At 44.6% G+C, this 20,551-nt stretch overlaps 1 protein-coding gene across 1 annotated transcript in view; it reads right to left on the bottom strand.

The window, feature by feature from the left end:
- The window catches only part of DYNC2H1 (dynein cytoplasmic 2 heavy chain 1), a 346,899-nt gene that overhangs the window by 179,232 nt on the left and 147,116 nt on the right, over nucleotides 1-20,551 (bottom strand). Inside the window, exons 58-61 of the mRNA XM_074984721.1 lie at nucleotides 13,782-13,905; nucleotides 12,679-12,800; nucleotides 9,822-9,908; nucleotides 1,944-2,070 (exon numbers count right to left, since the gene is read on the bottom strand). Coding sequence (XP_074840822.1) covers nucleotides 1,944-2,070; nucleotides 9,822-9,908; nucleotides 12,679-12,800; nucleotides 13,782-13,905 — 460 coding nt within the window. The remainder of the gene's footprint in view (nucleotides 1-1,943; nucleotides 2,071-9,821; nucleotides 9,909-12,678; nucleotides 12,801-13,781; nucleotides 13,906-20,551) is intronic.

Raw genomic sequence — 20,551 nt, 5'->3', positions numbered from 1 at the left:
TGACACTTGTAAGCTCTGGCCAGATTTCCAGTGGGGTTCCCGTGATGCTAGACAGTGCAGAAAGTACCACCCATGATCAAACATGGGGCTGAGCAAGCCAGAATGGGGACAGTCCAGGAGGAAGGCAAGCCTGAGTCTAGGCCCAACGCATCAGGGATTTCAAGGTCAGAAGCAGGAGAATGTCTCTCTGGACTCGAACAGATGGGACCCTTGTTTGAGAACTTTGAGTAGGACAAGGCCAATGATCCCATGTGTCACAATATATGCCAGGAAGGAATTGGGATCAATAGGGTCCCAGTAGAAGTGAAGACTAAGCACACTAGGCCGTATTATGTGCTTAAAGGGAAACTGTTATAGCAGGTGGCTCCCAGTCAGGACCAGATGCCAGTGGTGGAGCAACTGCTGGTGCTCCAGAGATACTGTTGAGCAGTTCTAGACCTAGCCCACAGTCATCTATTTGGGGGGATGCCTGGAGGTTGACAAAACCCTGGCCCAGGTCCTACGAAGGTTCTATTGGCCAGGTGTACACATGGAGGCCCAGCATTACTGCACCTCCTGCCCTGAATGTTGACTCCATGAGCTCCAGCTGCACCTAAGAGCCCTGCTGGTACCCCTACCTATTACTGAGACACCTTTTGAGCGCATTGCCATGGACTTGGATGACCCATTAGTAAGGTCCAATGGGGGGGCATCAGCACATATTGGTAGTCCTTGATTATGCCACCAGATACCCAGAAGCAATACTCCTAAGGAATACTAACTCCAAAACCACAGTCAGAGTGTTAGTCCAAATCTTTTCACTCCTCCCTTCCCAGCTCTGTTATAGGCACTCTCCTCCTCCTGACATGCTCTGGTTATTTCTTATCTCTCTCACAATGTCTCTCACACTCCTCCACCACCTCTCTCTCTTCTCCCTCCCAGCTCTGTTTGCCTCTGCTGTTTTTATGCCTCTCAGCAGTTAGCTGAGCTGGTCCTTGCCAATTGATTGTCTGTACCACACCCTGCTGCCTCCACCTGGGAGCTTAATTAACTCTCTGCCTTTCCCCTAACCCAGGCTGGGTTCTGGATTGCCGTCCACCTGGGGTCTGCTGGCCTGACCCTGTTACACTATTTGTGGATATACTATACAGGACTAAAAACTAATGAACAGCTACTATTTACACTAAATTAGAGAAAATATGGAAAAATAAATATTGCCACTCCAACAACAACTTTCACTAATAAAAACAAAGAACTGCAGTAAACTAAGTAGCACAAAGCAGTGGAGAGCACAAACACTGCCCAGAGGGGTATTGCCAAATTGTAACTTCACAATTCTAGAGAAAAGAAATCCTTAATGAGGATTAGAGAGATGGTGTCAGAAGAAATTCTTTTTTCCCCCAATGCCAGTAACTACCAAACTGTGAAAAATTACATATGCCAAGATTTTTATAAGTAATCCATAATTTGGGGTGCCTTAATTTCTAAATTCCCAATATTAGACACAGAAAAACTCAATTTGAGAAGGTTCTGAAAAATCAAACCTGTTCAAGACGTCTCAAAATTGGGCACCCGAACTCGCTAGACACTTTGATAATCTTGGCCATACAATAGTGACATAATTGCTGAGACTCAAAACAGTTTTACACCACAGAAATTATGACATGTTATCATATTAATTAAATAATTGATTTTTTTCACATTCAGACCTTATTTTCCAAGAAAACTCAAATGATGGGTAAAGAGAAAGTTTCAGAAGAATTTTAAAATAAAACATTTCAGTGGTGACAACAGTTTTCAAATATAATAGTACAAACATTTAGAAGTTGCAGTAAACTGTCCCATAATTTACATTCCATAAATTCAGTGTATGATCAAACAATGGCCTTTAAAAAGAGAATTTAAATTAAATCAAGTTTTTTTTAATACAGTGACTTCTACTTATGAAAGTTGCTGCAACAAACCTGTGTATTCCATCTCTTGTGTTCCCTATCAAGCTGATTAATCAGTACTTCTGCAGCTTTGAGTGTTTCTTGTGTTTTAACTACTTCGGATTCAAGTTTAGCAGCTTCAGTTGTTCTGCTCTGGAACCTGTAAAAACACACACACACACACACACACACACACACACACTCTTTTAAAATATCATCAAGAACCAGTTGGTATAATTTTTAAAAAAATTAAACTGAAAGGCTCTTTTTAAAAATGGAAACTCCATAATGTTTGATGGTAGATCGATCCAGGCAGCAGCAGATGCACTGGCTCCATTCCAACTCCTGTATGTGACAGCAGGTAAGCAGCACCCACAGACTTGCAATCCACATCACTCAGAAGTTATACATCTCTACACAAAACATTGGAACCCTACTCTTACATCTCTTAAGAACAGAACTACATTTCAGCTCTTGTCCGCCTAAAGGGATGGCTGTAGGAGACAGAAGGCACTAAAATGGTAGCAAGCACTAAACAGTGCTCCTCACCCAGGCAAAATACATTAAATTTAGTGACTTTTGCCGGGGTGAGAATGACTGAAGTAAGGTGACCTTCACTATGCAGTGTGCACTGCCTGAAAAATCAAGTCAAGCATCGAGTATGCACTGGATGCATAGTAAAAGCTGTTGAAGGTATGAAATTTGCATTCCACCATGAACAGTAGAGGAGCAAACATTTCTGAACAGCTGACAACTTAAATTTAAAACCAAATTTGTTTATTTGAAATTATCACTGTAACGCATTACTTCAACTTCTTAAACAAGACCCACACCTTCCAAAATGTCAAGATCTTTCCAAAATGGCTATCCAATGGTGAGATCAAAAAGCAGGGAAGGTTGGTGTTGAACCCAACTACAAAGAAATCAGAAGTTACTTGTTAAGCAGTGAGTTCCCTGAGAGTGTCAAAAGAGTCGTGAATATTGGGGGGAAAATTTTTTATTCAACAAGCTGGGCATTTCAAAATAAGGAATGGAGAGCTCCATTACTGGCACAGCATTATGAAACTGACGAGACCCTTGGCACGTAATTCTTTAAAGGTTATGAAGGACAAGGAAAAAAAGATATGAACTACTGAAATATGCTCATGAATGGTTAGGAACTGCAAAACAAATTAAGGCACTGGGAGAGCAAATTAGTCTTGATAAGACCCTTTGGAAACTATTAGAATCAGGATTCTGGTAGCAAAATATGAATGAGGATGTTACAGAATGTTACCACCTGCAAACACTTCCAGAAAGGGGCCACAAAAATGTGCATATCAACTCCAGAACTTCACAGTGCTTCCACCCCAAATAAAGTGTGGCACCAAGTAGAAACAAGATTTGCATTCTTTGCCCCAAAATCCAGAGGGCTATGTGTGAATTGTGTATTTCTCTAAAGCTATGTCTACACCACAGCAATTTGTCAACAGAAATCTTTATCAGAACGACGTCTCCTGACAAAACTTCTGTTCACAGGTCACATCCACACAGTAAAGCAGATCACTCTGTCAATCTGCTCTGTCAACAGAAAGTGGCCAGACCGCCTGGACACTTTATTGACAGAATAGGCCCCGGAACCTCATCACAAAGGGTCACATGGCTGGCAAGCCCATCTGGGACCCCCAGCCAGGCATGCCCTGGCTGGAGGGGTCTGAGTCCAGGGCAATCACCAGTGTGCCCTCCCTTGCCTATGATCCCATGTCCAGCTCTGGCTGGGTCCCAGACTGCTGCTGCTCCTCCTGTGGCTCTGGCAGTGGGGAGGGGGTCCCTTGGCCGTGTGGATGCTGCCTGTTGTGGGGGAAGAGTCCTTGCTCCTCAGGAAGCAGTGCAGCTTATGGAAGTAGGGGCAGGATGTGGGTTGTGCCCCGACCTCCTGGCAGCATCCCAAGCCCAGGTGTACCCCTGCCTCAGCTTCTTGACCTTTGCCCGGACTTGCTCCATCATCCAGGTGGGGTGGCCAGCTGGCTGTAGGCAGGGGAATTCCTCCTTTTGGCTGAGGTGTCTAAGAGGAGTAGCTCTTCAGCCCAGAGGCTGAGGAGGTCCTGCAGCTTGGGCTCGGTCCAGGACAGGGCCCAGCACTTTGTGCCCCAGGGTGGACCCTGGGATCCCCTCAGGATGCTCCCTTGAGGGCCTGAGGGTCCGAGGGGGACAAAGATTGGCTTTCTAGCAAGGTGTGTCTGTGAAGGTGTTTAAACAGCAGCCTGCACCTCTGTTACTGCCACACTCTCAGCTCCCTGCCACAGGGTTTCCAGGGCTCCCTGCAGCTTTAATACTGGAAAGATGCAGGCAGCATAGAGCTGTAATCGCTGTGGACTGAGCATCTCCCAGGGGAAGCTGCCCAGCACCATGGAGGCCTTATCTGTCGACAGAAGGACCCCCAGAGCATCCACACTTGATTTCTGTTGAAAGAATCTGTCAAGAAGTGTTCTGCTTCATGGGGGAAAGGCAGAAGGCTGTTGACAAAAGTGTCGCATTTTGTCAATTTACTGTCAACAGAATACATTTTTAGCATGGATGTTCTGCGGGTTTTATCGACAAAACCATCTAGCACAGACATAGCTTAAGTGGCTAGAGGAAAAGCCTCTGCAGAATAAGAATGATGAAGAGGTGGCACTTCTCCTTTATGAGCTGAATTGTAGATCTGGTTGCACCAAAATAGAAATTAATGATCGGGGCATGAGTTTCATGATGAAGTTTCAGAAAATTTAGATATTTTAACAGGTGCAAAGCAGAGGGTCACCACTGCTTACCACCCACAGACAAAAAGGCAACAGACTGCAGAAGAAACATCATGATCAAATCTAAAAGCCTTTTATGAGTGCACAATCCCTAGCAAGACAAAAGACCCTTTTCTTTGTATTTTATATTTTTTCTTGGTAACTTTAGTGATTCTCAGCACAAGCATGATGAACTATATAGTGAAAGCTATCCAGGCACAACTGGCTATATAGTGATTTGCACCCAGGTAAACTGCACTATATAGTGCCAGGTGCCTTCAGTCACAAGACACTATATAGTGCAGTTTATTACCATTATTTAATCTACTCTCATCTTCCTTTTCCTCTGAACTAAATGAAAATGATGAAGACTGAACAGTCATTTCTTTGTGCTTTATATTTTTCTTTGTGGTTTTTCTTTTGCCCAGGTTTTACAGCTTTAGTCCCTGCTGCCAGCTTTAGTCATTCTCACCAAACAGGCATGATGAACCATATAGTGAAAGCTATGCAGATACGGCTGGCTATAGAGTGATTTGTGCCCAATGCTTGCCTGGTGGACGTGACAACTACTAAAAACAAATCTTTTTATCAGAACCAGGTGGCTGAAGGCAGCGGCATTGCACCACTTGATCCCCATGTGGTGCAGGATCTCCTCATCCTTCCATAGGCCGAGGAGCTCCCTCAGCTCCCGCTCTGTACAGCAGGGGAGCCATTTTTTTTCTCCCCCTGGGAGCCCTGCGGGGGCTTGGAGGAGGGGCCGGGAGGCTCGCAGGGGAGCTGGCTGCTAGCCATGCTGGTGCTGGAGCACGTGCACAGGCTGCTTCCAGCATGCTCTCAGCTTCCTGCCACAGGTTTCCTGCGTGCGTGCAGCTTTAAGACAGCTGAACACAGGGACCATAGAGCCCCACTGCTGCCAGCTAGAGCGGCCCCACGCTCCAGCTGACCGGCACCATGGTAGACCTGTATTTCGAAAGAGCGGACTGTGGAGCGTCTACACGTGTACTCTTTCAATTTAGTATTCGAAAGGGAGCGATCTTCCTGATACGGGATTGGGGTTCGGATTTCAAAGTCTAAGCCCCGTTCTTTCGATTTTCTTTCGAAAGACGGGTTTACACATGCGGACTTTCCTCCCGCTCTTTCGAAAAAGGGCCACTTCTTTCGAATTTTTGTGCATTTGTAGACATAGCTATAGAGAGGATGTCCACACAGTAATTAACTGTGACTGGACCATGTCAACTGATTTGGGTTCAAGCTGCAGAGCTACAAAATTCAGGCTCAGGCTGGACCCTGCAAGCTGTTGTGGAAGTATAACATTGTATAAGTATAACGTTGTATAAGGGGACATGCTGGATACATTGTATATGAGAGGGCATGCCAAAACATGTTACAAAGTATCTGAGGGAGCACACATAGGGACAGTTAGCTTTTGAATGGAGAAGCAATTAAGATGGAGCCAGCACGTCTAAGAAGCAGGCATCAGAATGGAAGGTGTGAAGGGCAATTAGTTAAGTTAACTGGAAGCTGTTAAAGGAGATTGTTAAGGGTGGCAGGTAATTGAAGATACCTGACTGGTCTCAGGGATCTCGAAGGGTGGTGACTAAAATCTTTTTCTTCTTTTGTCTGTAACTTCTCTGTAACTTGTTCTCCAAAAAACTGTATAAATTAAGAGACACAAGCCCCACTCGGGGGGCTCACTTCTAAATGTATTAGCAGAGCGGCTTTGCTAATAAAACAGAGTGGTCTGATAAATTGTGAGTCTGAGTCAAACTTTGACAATTTGGAGGTCCCACCGAGATGGCAAGCGGCTTCGCTGAGGCTGTGTGATCCCTGACTGCCTTGCAGGACGATCGTGGCAGCCGGCGCCTGGACGCTTAGTCCAAGCGATCCTCCACAAGACAGAAAGGTACACAGCAGCATCGCAGTCTACGCCATTGAACTTGTTGGTTCCCACTCTGTTCGGGTAGGGGTCTTTGGATCCAGCTTCTGGAATCAGACGTCTCAGGTAATTATTATTTTTGTGCTTTAACCAGTTTGAGGACTGTCTTGTCTTTGTGTCTATCCGTCTTCCCTGTGGTGTGTGTGTGAATCTGGGAGCCATCTCTGTCCGGAGACTGGCTGACCAAGGGGTCCCCGTCCCCACGGTCTGAATAAGTGGAATCTGCACAGCTGCAGCCGCACCACGCCTTGGGTATAACCCCTGGTGTGAAAGCAAGGGCAGTTGAGGCAGTAGCCTGTGGGCTCCTTTCTGTGTGTTGCACCGAGTACCGCTCTGCCGAGCCCGAATTTCCTTCTTGTGTGAGTGCTGTGTGAAGTCCTCCTGGATGGGTAATCAGAAGTCTAAGGTAGAACAGTTCCCTAAGGGAACTCCGGCTTATTTTATGTATTTTAGGAGGGGTCCGGACTCTTGTAGGTTTCTTGAAAAATGGTCCAAATTAGCTCTAGAGAACCCCAAATTACAGTGGCCACTGTTAGGTTCTTGGGACAAGGATCGAGTGGACGCTTTAAAAAGCAAACTCATCCTCCCAAAAACCAAATTGGAGAGAGGAGAAGTAGACTGCTTCATGCAGTGGTGGGAAGAGGCAAATCGTAGATGGACTGAGTCAAAACTCACCTCTCTCTTAAAAATTCTAGCAAAAAACTAAAAGTTCAATTGGATGCAGTCTCTCCCACCACTAGTCCGAGCGCTCCCCTTTGCCCAGTTCTGTGCAATGATCCGGATCAAACCCAACCCCCACCATACTCCTGCGCAAATAAGAAATCAGAAAAAGAAAAATCTTCAGTGACTACAGATAATAAAAGTAAAGAAGATACCCTCATTGGCCTCGCAGCTCTGCAAAATATTATGAAGAAGAAATCCAAAGCAAACTGCAAAGATTCTCTTGACATCTCTTCTTGGAAAAGAGAACCTGATGGGAGGTTAATGAGAGACTCTGATCAAACTGTTGTGGCACCCTTACGAGTCCTTAAGATGGGAGAAAGTAAGTCCATATGGGATTATAAGCCCTGGACTCGTACGGAACTTTTATCTATAGTTAAAGGTTTTCCCAAACCACAGGAAAACTCTATCAAATTTGCTGAGGAGTTTCTGTTAATTTGTGAAACCTATGAACCCTCTGAGACAGATCTCCTCCAACTGTGTAAATTGTTAGCTCCTGCCAGTTATTATGAAAAATGGTTGGCTGCCGCAGACTGGCCAGCTGAGGCACGCCACTCAACCATAAAAAGTACTGGCCCAGATTCGGCGTACAGAGACCGGTGTATGGCTCTTTGGAAGCGCCTGCATCAAGCCATTCCCAAAGTGTGGTCTCCTAAAACAAACTGGACAGCAATACGTTACTGTAAGCAAGGGCAAGGAGAAAGCCCAGGCGACTATAGGTCCCAGCTAACTGATATTTTCCTACAACATTCAGGAATACAAGAGCCCGATGTAAATGGGCAGGGGACCTTGGCACATGCATTTGTTGATGGTCTTCTCCCTGCCACAGGCAGCATGTTAAAATGAAGTAAGGCACAGTGGCGGGTTGCAAAGGAGCTGACATGGGGAGCCCACCACCCTGCCTTACTCATAGCAGAGACCATCCCCTCCTTGCCGACATGCGAAACACCATGTAGCAGGGCGGCTAGAGACGGGTCGAGTGAGAGGGGGGGCTACAAAGGTACCGGTGGGCGATCGCCAAAGGGAATCAGAATGCAAAGAGCAACCCAAAGCACTCCAGGAGTCTTTCTCTGTTTCTGGGGCAGAATCCTGGAGCTGAGCGAGATGAGACAGGGATGGTGGCATTACAGAGACAGAGAGGGGACCAAGAAATGCTTCTGGTGAAGGTTTTATAGTGGCGGCATGTTTTGCAGCAGCATCAGCAAGTGCATTACCTTTTGCCACCTCGGTGTCTGCCGCTGAGTGGCCAGTACACTAAACAATTGCCAAGGCAAACGGTAGTAAAACTGCATACAGGAGGGCGGCAATGTAGCGGCCATTCTTGATAGGGGTATCAGTAGAGGTAAGAAGGTGCCAAAGTCATGCACAACCCCAAAGGCATACCAAGAATCAGTAAAAATAGTGGCAAAGAGCCCCTTGGCTAGAAAGCAGGCACGGGTTAGGGCAATCAGTTCAGCCACCTGGGCAGAGGTCACATGGGGTAAAGGCGCAGCTTCTATGGTTTCATAGAGAGAGACCACAGCGTACCCTGCAAGAAGGTGGCCTTGGTCATTTCTATAACAGGACCCATCAGTGAATAATATCAAGTCAGAGTTAGGGAGAGGTACATCTAAAAGGTCGGGGCGCGGGACAGTGATAGCAGCACTAGGTAAAGGAAGGAGGGTAGCAGGGTTTAACCGGGAGCAGCGCTTAATAGTGATATGTGAGGCTGAAAGCAGCACAAGTTCATACCTAGTGGGGCTCACTTCTAAATGTATTAGCAGAGCGGCTTTGCTAATAAAACAGAGTGGTCTGATAAATTGTGAGTCTGAGTCAAACTTTGACGCTGTATTATTATTGAAGGCAAATGTGGAACATAACTTGAAGTTAACCCTTGGGTTTCCTAGTTGCTCATCTATACTTCCGAAGTGCAGCAATGTCATCAGGGATATGCTGCAACAGAGACAAGGAAAGGGATAAACCCCACATTGTTACCCAAGAGGAAGAATGTTGATGAGGAAGAACTTTACTTCCCACCACCCAAACACTGAGCAGAAAATTAAAATAGAAGTAAAGGCAGACACAAAGGAAATTGATGTTTGCTGCTGTAGAGAAAGAGAAAGCTGGCATCAATCAGATGCAGAGGGGGCTTGACCAGACTACGCAGCTCCAAATGTTAATCCACCTCCTTGAACTGCAGAGAGAAGATGGCAGGCCATTGTGCAGAATCACAGCACAATGTGATTTTCTGGGTTACAGAAAAATAGAGCAATGGATTAAAACCAAATGGATTAAGTAGTTGTCCTCTTTTAGAAAAAAAGATGATAAACAGCTTCTATAAGAACTTTTATAAGACTCAGAAAGATATCTCTAGATGTTACAAGAACATGGACAAATCAGCCTAACTGTACTTTTGCTGTGAAGCCTTCTCTGTTGAAGTACCATTAAAATATTAAATTCAATCAACAAAATTATTATAAAAACCATTCAAAAGACATGTAAGTAAAACCAACGTACTTATCTTTTAGTTCTGACACTTTTTGACCAACGGAATTAAGTAGATCTTCTAGTTTCCGTTTTCTGTCTTCAGTTTTCTTTAGATTACTAAAAACAATTTTTTATTTTATTATTGATATAAATTCACATTCATAGCAACCAAAAAGCAAAACCAAACCAAAAAGAAAAAGTGTAATAGATGAGACAGCAATCAGGACAGCAAAGACAAGATGAGACAGCAATTAGTCCCCAAAGACAAGGTCTTCCTTGATTTCTGTAACTTAAAGTCAAAGATGGTCTCAGTTTCCACTTTTAAAAATGTTTCTGCCACTGTTTTTATAATAAACAGACTTGAAAATGTAAATCAATCACTCATACTGAAAGTTTGTCACTGTCATTCTTTGCAAAGATCAGGGATCATGCCAGCTCTCTCCCAAAATCCAATCAGGACTGACTTTAGTGACTTCAGAAAATCATCATCATAGGTCCCTCAATTTATGATGATAAGATAAGATCCAGAGCTATGTATACCCAGTAGCCACAGTTGTGCTAAAACCACCCTAAGATCTCTCCCAATCAGCTGTCTGTAGAGAAAGGAACTGTACCTCTCATAATGTAGCAGGAGTTTCCCTGAGATCACCTAACAGGTTATATTGGATTTATGTTTCTATTTCCAATCATGCTTACACACTAATATAAGACACTTGAATCATTTCAGTGTCACAGAATTTAATGGCAGAAAACACCATGAGATTATCTAACTTGGCTTTCCATCTATAGAGGTCATTAAATTTCAGTCAGCCAGTCCTACATGCAGCCCACTAACCTGGTTATGGGTAAAGCACATCATTAAGAGAGGAAGACATCAAGATTTGAAAACATCAAGAGAAAGAGAATACAGAATTTTCCTTGGTGTTTTATGTCAGTGCAGTCTCTGCAGAATCCCTTATAAACATTCCTATACTATGATGATTTCCCATTAAAAATTACTTTTGAGCAAGGTCAGGTATCTAGCTGTTAATCCATTTAACATAGGCTTTACCAATATTGTATAATTTTTATCAGAATTTTGTAAAATATTGGCTGTGTCCACACTAGCCCAAAATTCGAAATGGCCATGCAAATGGCCATTTCGAAGTTTACTAATGAAGCACTGAAATACATATTCAGCGCCTCATTAGCATGCAGGCAGCCGTGGCACTTCGAAATTGACACGGCTCACCGCCACGCTGCTCGTCCAGACGGGTCTCCTTTTCGAAAGGACCCTGGCTACTTCGAAGTCCCCTTATTCCCATCTGCTCATAGGAATAAGGGGACTTTGAAGTAGCTGGGATCCTTTCAAAAAGGAGCCCCGTCTGGACAAGACGCGCGGCGGGAAGCCGCGTCAATTTCGAAGTGCCATGGCTGCCCGCGTGCTAATGAGGCGCTGAATATGTATTTCAGCTCTTCATTAGTAAACTTCGAAATGGCTATTTGCAGGGCCATTTCGAAGTTTTGGGCTAGTGTAGACACAGCCATTAAGTCAAATGCCTTACAAACATCTAAGTATATTAGACAAGCTCTATTTCTAAAACAAAACAAAAACACGTTAAGTGACATAATTTATATTCTCATTCTTTATTTCTTCATTAACTGAATCCTATATTAGCTGTTCTATTATTTGCCCAGATGGCATATAATTTCACAGGTCACTCTGCCTGCTCTCTTCCGAATAATGACACAATATTGGCATTATTCCAGTCTTCTCGAATTTTCCCAGTTTCTCAAGATTTATTGATAATTAATATTAGAGGGCCAGATATCTCTTCAGTGAACTCTTCTAAGACCCCTGGCTGCAAGTTATCCAAGCTCACTCATTTAAGTATTTCTCCTAGTGGATGAGGCTTAGCAGCATGCTTAGTTTCCAATGGGCCGTGTCTACACTAGCCCCAAACTTCGAAATGGCCACGCAAATGGCCATTTCGAAGTTTACAAATAAAGCGCTGACATGCATATTCAGCGCTTCATTAGCATGCGGGCAGCCGCGGCACTTCAAAATTGACGTGCCTCGCCGCCGCGCAGCTCATCCCGACGGGGCTTCTTTTCAAAAGGACCCCGCCTACTTCGAAGTCCCCTTATTCCTATCTGCTCATGGGAATAAGGGGACTTCAAAGTAGGCGAGGTCCTTTCGAAAAGGAGCCCCATTGGGACGAGCCGCATGGCAGCGAGCCACATCAATTTCGAAGCGCCGCAGCCGCCTGCATGCTAATGAAGCACTGAATGTGCATTTCAGCGCTTCATTAGTAAACTTCGAAATGGCCATTTGAATGGCCATTTCGAAGTTTGGGGCTAGTGTAGATGTAGCCATGGACTGAGAAATATTTTGTCATCCAAATGTGTTATAAATATGTCACCCTGACTACTCCAGGTATTGAACAGAAATATTTATTAAATGTCTGCCTTTTCTTCAGCACTTTTAACTGAGCTACCATCTCCGTCTGTGGTATGGGCCTATACCATGGACAGAAAATATTTAGTTCCTAATATACTTTAAAAACACCTCATTTTCCTGAACTTCTCAGCAACAGATTTTTCCCTCATGCTTTTTTTTTTGCTTTAGTTTCACATTTCTTAACTTCTTATGTATAAACAACCTATTTTCCCTTCTTTCCATTTGTTTTTATATATATTAATATATAATAATATATAATATATATAATATATATTAATGTATATATTAATTTCTAACTGCTGGCATGTATTGTGTTTTGGGTAAAGCTGTGTGAAGTTATGTACTATCACTTCTGTGGTATCATTTATAAAAAAATATTTAATTAATAACACTTTCGGTATCTTTGGAATTCAGAACTGCAGTAAAGTGAAATGTATCTTTACTCACGCTTCCAGTCCTGCCTGCTCTTTTTCCAAAGGCTGAATTCGTTCCAAGACATAGGAATACTGGACATTGGCCTTAACCCAAGCTGCAAGTGGAGCAGCTGCAGTACTAGCTCGTTTAGCATTCTAAAAAGACAAATCAATACAAATTATAAAAAAGGTTCTTACTGAATTTCAAACACAAGAGAAACTGCAAGGTAGACTCAAATCATGGATACTATGCCAAGGTCTACCAATTAGCCTTTTTGTGCTATTAAGCTGATTTTTTTAAAATGAAATGTAAGAAATTATTAAGAGATGAGATTATATGTTAGGCCCCAATTTTGCAGAGAGAACAGACCTCAGTGGACCCGAGAGGCCATGAAGTGACACTGATGTCAGTGGGGATGGTGAGAGTGCCAACTCTGACAACACGAGTCAACTTGCAAGATCTCAGCATTATACTCTTCTTTTGGAAAATAAGGAACTAATGTTTTAGAATTCTTTGGAATAACTACAGCTGTCTTGAGTTATTCAAATTAAGCTTTGAAGGCCATTAATCCCAGTAGTTACTCAGTAGTGACCTTAGTAACAGAGAGGTAGCCGTGTTAGTCTGTATTCTAGCAAAACAAACCAGCCGTAGCATAGCATTTTAAAGACTAACAAAATGATTTATTGGGTGATGAGCTTTCGTGGAGCAAACCCACTTTTTCAGATCTGGAGATATTTCTTTTGTTAATTTGTAAGGATGCCATATGGATCAGGTTCTAGTTCCCAGATTCAAGTTGTCTGACTGTGCTACAGCCCTAATTTATGCTATTGACATGTCTCTGAAGCCTCTAATTTACCACTCCCTCACTTTTCCTCATCTCATCTTTATCCCAGTTCCAACAAACACCCTTACACTAAGGATGGTGAGATAGCTCAGGCAGAAGGCAGTAGAACATCCTCTGCCATATTTTCTCTCTCTTTCTACTGATAGCCTTCCTCTATGGAGGTAGAATTCTCCACTGGATACTTCCTATTAGTTAAAGTCCACTTTGCACTGTGTCCAGAGTGCAGCAATCCTGGTGGACCACAGGAGCTAATCCTTTTTTTTTTTTTAGTGTAATTCAGTAAGACAGTTACCTTTGAATCAAAAGATGTCTTGTTCTTAGACAGAAGTTCTTCCACGTTCTCTCGTATTTCCTTTGGAATGTTACGGGCATCAAAGGTTGCGATGTCCTCTCTCACTCCTCTTTTAGCAAGAAAACTGCAAATAGCATTAAATAATTAAATAACAAGTCATTGATTAAACAAAGTTACTCAATGTATAGTGACTAGAGTTTGAAATGTGCTGTCCATAGGTATATTCCACTCATGGTGCACATGCACCTCGCGTGTCAGAGATCAGTCTTTTTGGACAGCAGTACCTACAGAGAGCATATACATTTTTCAGTCCTCATGCTCTGCTGAAAGGGCACATAAGTGGACCCTTCAATCTTACAGGATTCTGGGAAATCTACCAGACCTCAAGCCAATACAGATAAATCAAGTTTGCCTCTGCCAATGAAAAGAGCCAGTGCAAGGCTCAAGGGCCCCACTTGTACTGTAGGGAATTCAGGCATTTACGACAGGTTGCCCAGGTCAGAATCAATGCCCCTCCAGGTTGGAAAATGCCATGACCCAGAAGCAGAGCTGGGTCATTTGTCCACTCTGCCACACAATGAGCTGCTCTACCACTGCTTTGCTAAAATTCTGACAATTGCTAACCAGCACACCACTCCACTTTGTCTTTACCTACACCACTGGCACTCTGCAATGCCAAACCTCTACTTGGAGAAACTGCTTGACTAGGGTATATTCAATAACTTCAAACAAAATTTTGTCAAGAGTCATTTGATTCCTACTCCATACAAAAACTCCCCCTAGCTGATTGAGACCATTGATAAGTTACCTCTCCTCTTTGTGTTCCATCACATATCACATGGCATGACTGAAGGTCATTGCCTGCTCCAGAGCCAATCTGAGGGCAACCCAAGGAACACAATGGGCCTGTAGTTGGCTACCTGGCTGGCTACAGTCTTACTAGCTGGAAGAATCAGCATAAAGATTTCATGTAGGGAGAGATTAATAAGACTGAGTCTTTCCAACTTGAAAAAGAGACACTAAAAGGTTAGAGAAGAATAAAAGTAGCACTCGCGTGGAGAAAGTAAAAAAGGAAGAGTTATTTATTCCCTCTCGTAACACAGGAGTTAGGGGGTCACTAAATGAATTTAATAGGGAGTAGGCTTAAAACAAACAAAATGAGGTATTTCTTCACACAGCACACAGGCAAACCAAGAACTCCTAACCAGAAGGTGCTGTCAGGGCCAAGACTATAAAAGGATTAAAAAAAATAACAAGATAAATTTATGAAGGATACTTCTATGAATGGCTGTTAGCCAGGATGGACAGTAATAGTGTCCCTAGCTTCTGTTAGTTAGAATCTGGGAACAGGCAACAGTAATAGGATCACTTGATGATTACCTGTTCGGTTCTTTGCCTCTGCAGCATCTGGCATTGGCCATTGTCAAAAGACAGACACTGGGCTTGATGGAGATACCTGGGGTGCCAGGATTATTGCCCTACTCTTCCCCAGGTTCTGGTTTTCAGTGCTGGATGCTTCACTATTGCACAGCTGGAAACTACTTGGGACTGAGCTCAAGCAGGAACCATTGTGGAACTGCAACATTCAAAGTTCAGAGCAAGGAGAGGTTTTTCTCATAGTGGAAACTCTGCTAGGTAATCTACCCATGGGAGTTGTTGCTCACTGTTTTGAGAGAAAGCAACAGCCAACTCAGACCTGTATGCTTAGCTGCTCTTCCAACACAGCCACAGTGACTCAGCCTTCAGACATATGGCAGCAGCTTCTGCCTGAGAAAAGCCCAGGTCCCACTTTCACCAGGGACACAAATCAGCACCAGCACTCCCCAGCCAGGAACCTTGCTGCTGCCTCACTACGCAACAGACTCTAGATTTCCAGTTGTCTCCTGTTTCTGCCCCAACCCTGCCCCAAACCCCATTCCAGTCTGCTCCAGGCTCATCTTTGCCATACATCACAACTCTGCAGTTGTTCTGGATAGTAATGTGCATTAGAAAAGCTGCTGAAGACAGCTGTGACCTAATCAAATGGGTTTTGCTAATCAGCAGCAGTGGACCTTTGATCTGTGAAGGAAACAGAAGGCCCTTCATGCTACCCACTGTAACAATGAAGAGGTGGGATGATTTACAGAAAGGTTTGAAACACTCCAAAAAATAGCCAAAACCCACCCAATGTCCAGGGTGTGCAGACTCCAGGAGATATTTATCCTGGTTCATATGGAAGAAAGATGCCATCTTTAGCATGAAGGCCAGGTGGGGCTGCAGCTGGACCTTGTCCTTGTAAAACACTGTTTATGGAAGTTGGCAGTTAAAGCCTTCATCTCTGAGATCTGTCTCACCTATGTCACTGCCACCAGGAAAGCAACCTTCCGGGACAAGTAGGACAGGAAGACGGACACTGGCACGTTCAACCACAGAGCATTCAAGTTGAGAACAGAAGAGACTCGAGGTTTGGATGCAGGAGAAAACTATGAACCTGACATAGCAGATACAGTTGGGAAGGGGCCAAGGAGGGCCCACCACCCTGCTCATGAACATGTTGCACCAGTGCTGGCAAGGCCACTCCAGAGTAATCATGATTATATGTAACATCAGGAATTGGAATATACATAAATCTATAGGGGAACACTTTAATCTCCCTGGACATTCAATAATGTATTTAAAAGTAGCCATTCTTCTACAAAAGGCTTTTTAGCACAAGATTACCAAGGAAAACAACTGAATTAAAATTAATTTGCACATTTGACACATTTAAATTAGGCCTTAACAGAAATCTCAATTATTTTACACAAGGGCAATTTCCCCTCCTTTGATATCCAAAGGAACGGTACACAACCTACTCAGCTTAATTTGCTTCATCCACTTATGCTACTAGTGACAGGTAAGGGTTTTCCGACATTGGACAGGTTTTAGGCTCTGACACACCTCATCATAGAAGTATCTGTGCTTCCCCAACAATGGCCAGCGTGTGCCTACGCCTGCAGGCCCACATCACGGAATGCACATACATGATCCACCACACCAGGCCCTGCCTGCAGCCCCTGCACCAATGGCTGGCATTCACCTGATCCCAGTCCAGAGACCACTTGAGGTCTGCCACCCTGAGCTGTAAAGTAGAAGATGAATAAATTTTCTGCCCAATTAAATTTAGCCTCTCTGAGTATTTTTGAGGGCAGCTCTAGACTGGCCCTGCCCCTCCTGCTGGTTGACTACTCAGTTAGGGAGTTCTAAGGCAAGACGATGTGATGGGTCATCCCATATTCTTTATGGGACTTATGAATATGAATATGACAGAACTGGAATATGCTTTATGTGAGAGACTTCATGTGAGATATCACTGAAAAGGTTGTAATCTACTGAATATGATTATCCCTTTGTATGCACGTATCATTTTTGTAGCTCAAGGTAGAAATATTGAACTGTGTACCTGTAATTACAAGTTCACTGCTTTGAGTCACTCCCACTAAATACATTTCAGGGCTATGAAGACCTGTTGGCAAGAGACAATGGAGCTTAATCTTCCTGTTAACGTGTGGGTCAGACGATGAAGTATGAAGACAGGGGCCATCACACTGGATACCCATGGCCTCTAGCTGGTACAAAGCATTTATGCTCAGCCTTTTTTGAGAAGTGGGACAAAAAGGAAGGGGTCTGCCACAGAAAGGTTCTGATCTCTGACACCCCTTCATCTGGGAGCAATGCCACCCTAGTGGGCCCATCGAGCACACAACATTGAAAAGTGAGTCTGATATCTCCTCCAATTCCTTAGCCTGAAGCTCCTGGTTGGACACAATTACCTTCAGCAATTGCTGATAAGCCTTGGCATCATCCTGTGGAGCTGAATGAGGGGGCATCAAAATGGTCTCGTCTGGACTGATAAGTATGAAACAGGTATCGTGGGTGTCCCCAGGTACCCTGGTGGTCCAGTAGCTTGTTGCCCAGTGTCCTCATGGTAATGGGAGGTGGCTTCCACCAAGACTTCTACCTTGAGAAGAGATGGCAATACCAAGGCCAATGGCCTACCTGAAGCCCCTGCAACCGAACGGGTGGTCTGAAAAGGTTGCGTGAACTCTCATGTGCTCCCAGGGTACCGAGCTGCTGGACACTGGCTCTGGGGCCACGAGGGCATCTGTAGTGCCAATAATGCAGACAATGTTGCCAGAGCTTGGGCATGGCCTACTGTCAGCAACTGTTGTGAGATGCTGGAGTCAGACAATGATCAGGCACTAGCCAGTGACCAGAAACAGGAGGAGCAGAGGCCACTCTCTGGGTGATGCTGACCACTGCACCATGAAACCAAATGTTCCGATCAGGATGAGTCCTGGAAAGGTAAATCAGTGACCAACAGCACTCAGCAGCCCACCAACGGAAAACCAGTGATGCACACCTCATGCTGCCCAATCAGTACCAGGACCTAGAGCAGGAGTGGAGTGCACTGGACAGCTAGAGCAGGGGTAGCCAACCAGTTAGGGATAAAGAGCCACAGACAGAGTGCAAAGAACCACGTATTATATGCTTATTTTTATATATTATATCTATATCTAAATGGATAAAAATACCCCACCTCTTACCCAAAGCCAGGCTCCCCCAGGCTCCCCTGTTCTAACTCAATCCCCCTCCACTCCCCCAGAGCCAGGCACCCCAAGCGTCTCTGCTCTAACACAACGCTCTCCTCCTCCCTAGAACCAGTCCTCCCTAGAACCACTCCACACACACGCCGACTCTGACTTGATGCCGGTGACTCACCACAACCACTGCCACTGCCATGCCAGATCCACTGCTACCACTCTTAGTGCGCAGCTCTAAGGAGAAGCTGCATTTAAAGGCTTAAAGAGCCACATCACTCCTGAGCTAGAGGGTGCCCCGATGTGGAGAACATCATCTCAACAACCATGGAATATGGGACAGCAAACGAAGAATGGCTTCACCAGAGCGACTATGTGATTGGCATCAAGACAAGGGAGAGACAAATGGTCAATGCCAGTATTCTTGATGGGGCACACATCTCCACAGGTCTGCCTGGTCACTGGCAAACTGTGCTTGGAATCCTGCTGCCAGCACCCCAGATCCAGATACCTGAGAGGGTTCCTGGGGGCCTGCTTCTCTGTTGGTAAGGCATGACGACTCTGTGTGGGTAAGCACTGATGAAACAACCCCTGGGACAGCAAACAGTGCCACTGGGATGAGGATTTATGCAGGGGTCCCAAGGAAGGTTTTCCCTTAGTCTGTCAGAGCAGGTGTGGGTGCAACTGGTAGCAACAGGATCCCCTGTGATGCCTACAGGACTTCCACAGGACTTCTATGCTTAAGGTGGAAGCACACATGATTCAGGATGAAACCAGCATGATTCGGGGTGGACTAGACCACTCAACTTAAGCTAGTGCACAAGCTACATGATGGAGTAGTTGAGCCACTCTCAGCAGGGGTCTTGGGTCTCCTCCATCTCTTTTCTTTTCCTGAAGAGAGGTAGGAGATCTTCCCCTCAAAAGTTTCTTATGCTTCTTAGATGCCACGTGTAATAGGACAGGGTTTCTGGGCACAGCTAGAGAAATCAGTCCAGGGCATCTTTGCTTAGAATCCAGGCCACTTAAAGCCCCAGGATGGGACTTCTTTCTTACTAAGGCAAATCCAACCAGACACCACAGCACCTCTGCCAGCCCCATTGGCCAGCCAGAAGCCATACAAGCAAAGCCACAGACTTATCAGCTGCTATACAAGCCCAGACCAAACAACCCCCAACTTATGGTGAGAGGCTCTTAAGCCTGTTTCACAAAACACAACACAGATTTTTCCAGACCCCAAAGAGCCCAGCTCCAGACCCCGGACAATATATACTTGGATCTTACCCAAACCCATGCAAAAGCCAGATCCTTAGCTCTAATATATAAGGGTTTATTAATAAAAAAGGAAGAACAGGGTTAGAGAGAAGAATTGTTAAAGCAATACTTTACATGCATCAGTCATAACTACTAAATCAGCCCAGTGATGTTATTTGCTGATTCTTGAGAATCTCTGAAAGTTCATTTCAAGTTACATAGATTCAGTCATTGAAGCACTGCAGATCCAGCTCGCTGGGGTCCACATGCTGGCACATGGACCCGCGGAGACCAAAAGAAAAAAGATCAAAGATGGATGCTGCTAAATCCACATCATCCCTCTGAGGGATGGGTCCCCAGTCCAGACAGGCTTAACTCATGAGGACTGAAGAACAAAGAAAGCATCTGCCAGGGCCCCTCTTACAGCTTTTCATATGCAGAGGGAAAATTCCATTCTTCTCCATAGGTCTTGGCTTACCAACTGACCAGGTGGGTCACTGTGCTGAGTTTCCATTCGTTGCAGTCCCAGTAGGAAAACCCCACCATCACATAATGGGTGTTGGTTGTCTGGGCCTTTGCTCAGTCTATTGTCGTGGCTGGGGTGGAGTCCCACCTCCCATTGTGACTCAGCACTGAAACATTTCTCACACAGCTGCAGAGCTAAAAATCTATAACTGTACATACATGCATGATACAGACACACAAGTAGCATACATAGATACAGGGCATCATCAGCTTTCATTTGATACCTCACATAGCACCCCTAGCACAATATTTGGGGCTAATAGCCATACCAGGCATATGAAATAGTTTCCAGACCCAACATAAAAGTCCAGCCATGTAAACACCATGCTGCCTGAGGACAAGCCAGATCTCTGCTTCGATGCTGGAATTAATGCTGACTTCTAATTAAGTGCTTGGAAATGGATGTCCATCTCCCCCTTTATCCAGAATTTGCTT

Source organism: Carettochelys insculpta, chromosome 1 (genome assembly GCF_033958435.1).
Source record: "Carettochelys insculpta isolate YL-2023 chromosome 1, ASM3395843v1, whole genome shotgun sequence".
In the NCBI taxonomy this organism is placed as follows: Eukaryota; Metazoa; Chordata; order Testudines; family Carettochelyidae; genus Carettochelys; species Carettochelys insculpta.
The sequence above is the reverse complement of the archived record's forward strand: the minus strand, read 5'-3'. Positions and strand labels throughout refer to the sequence as shown.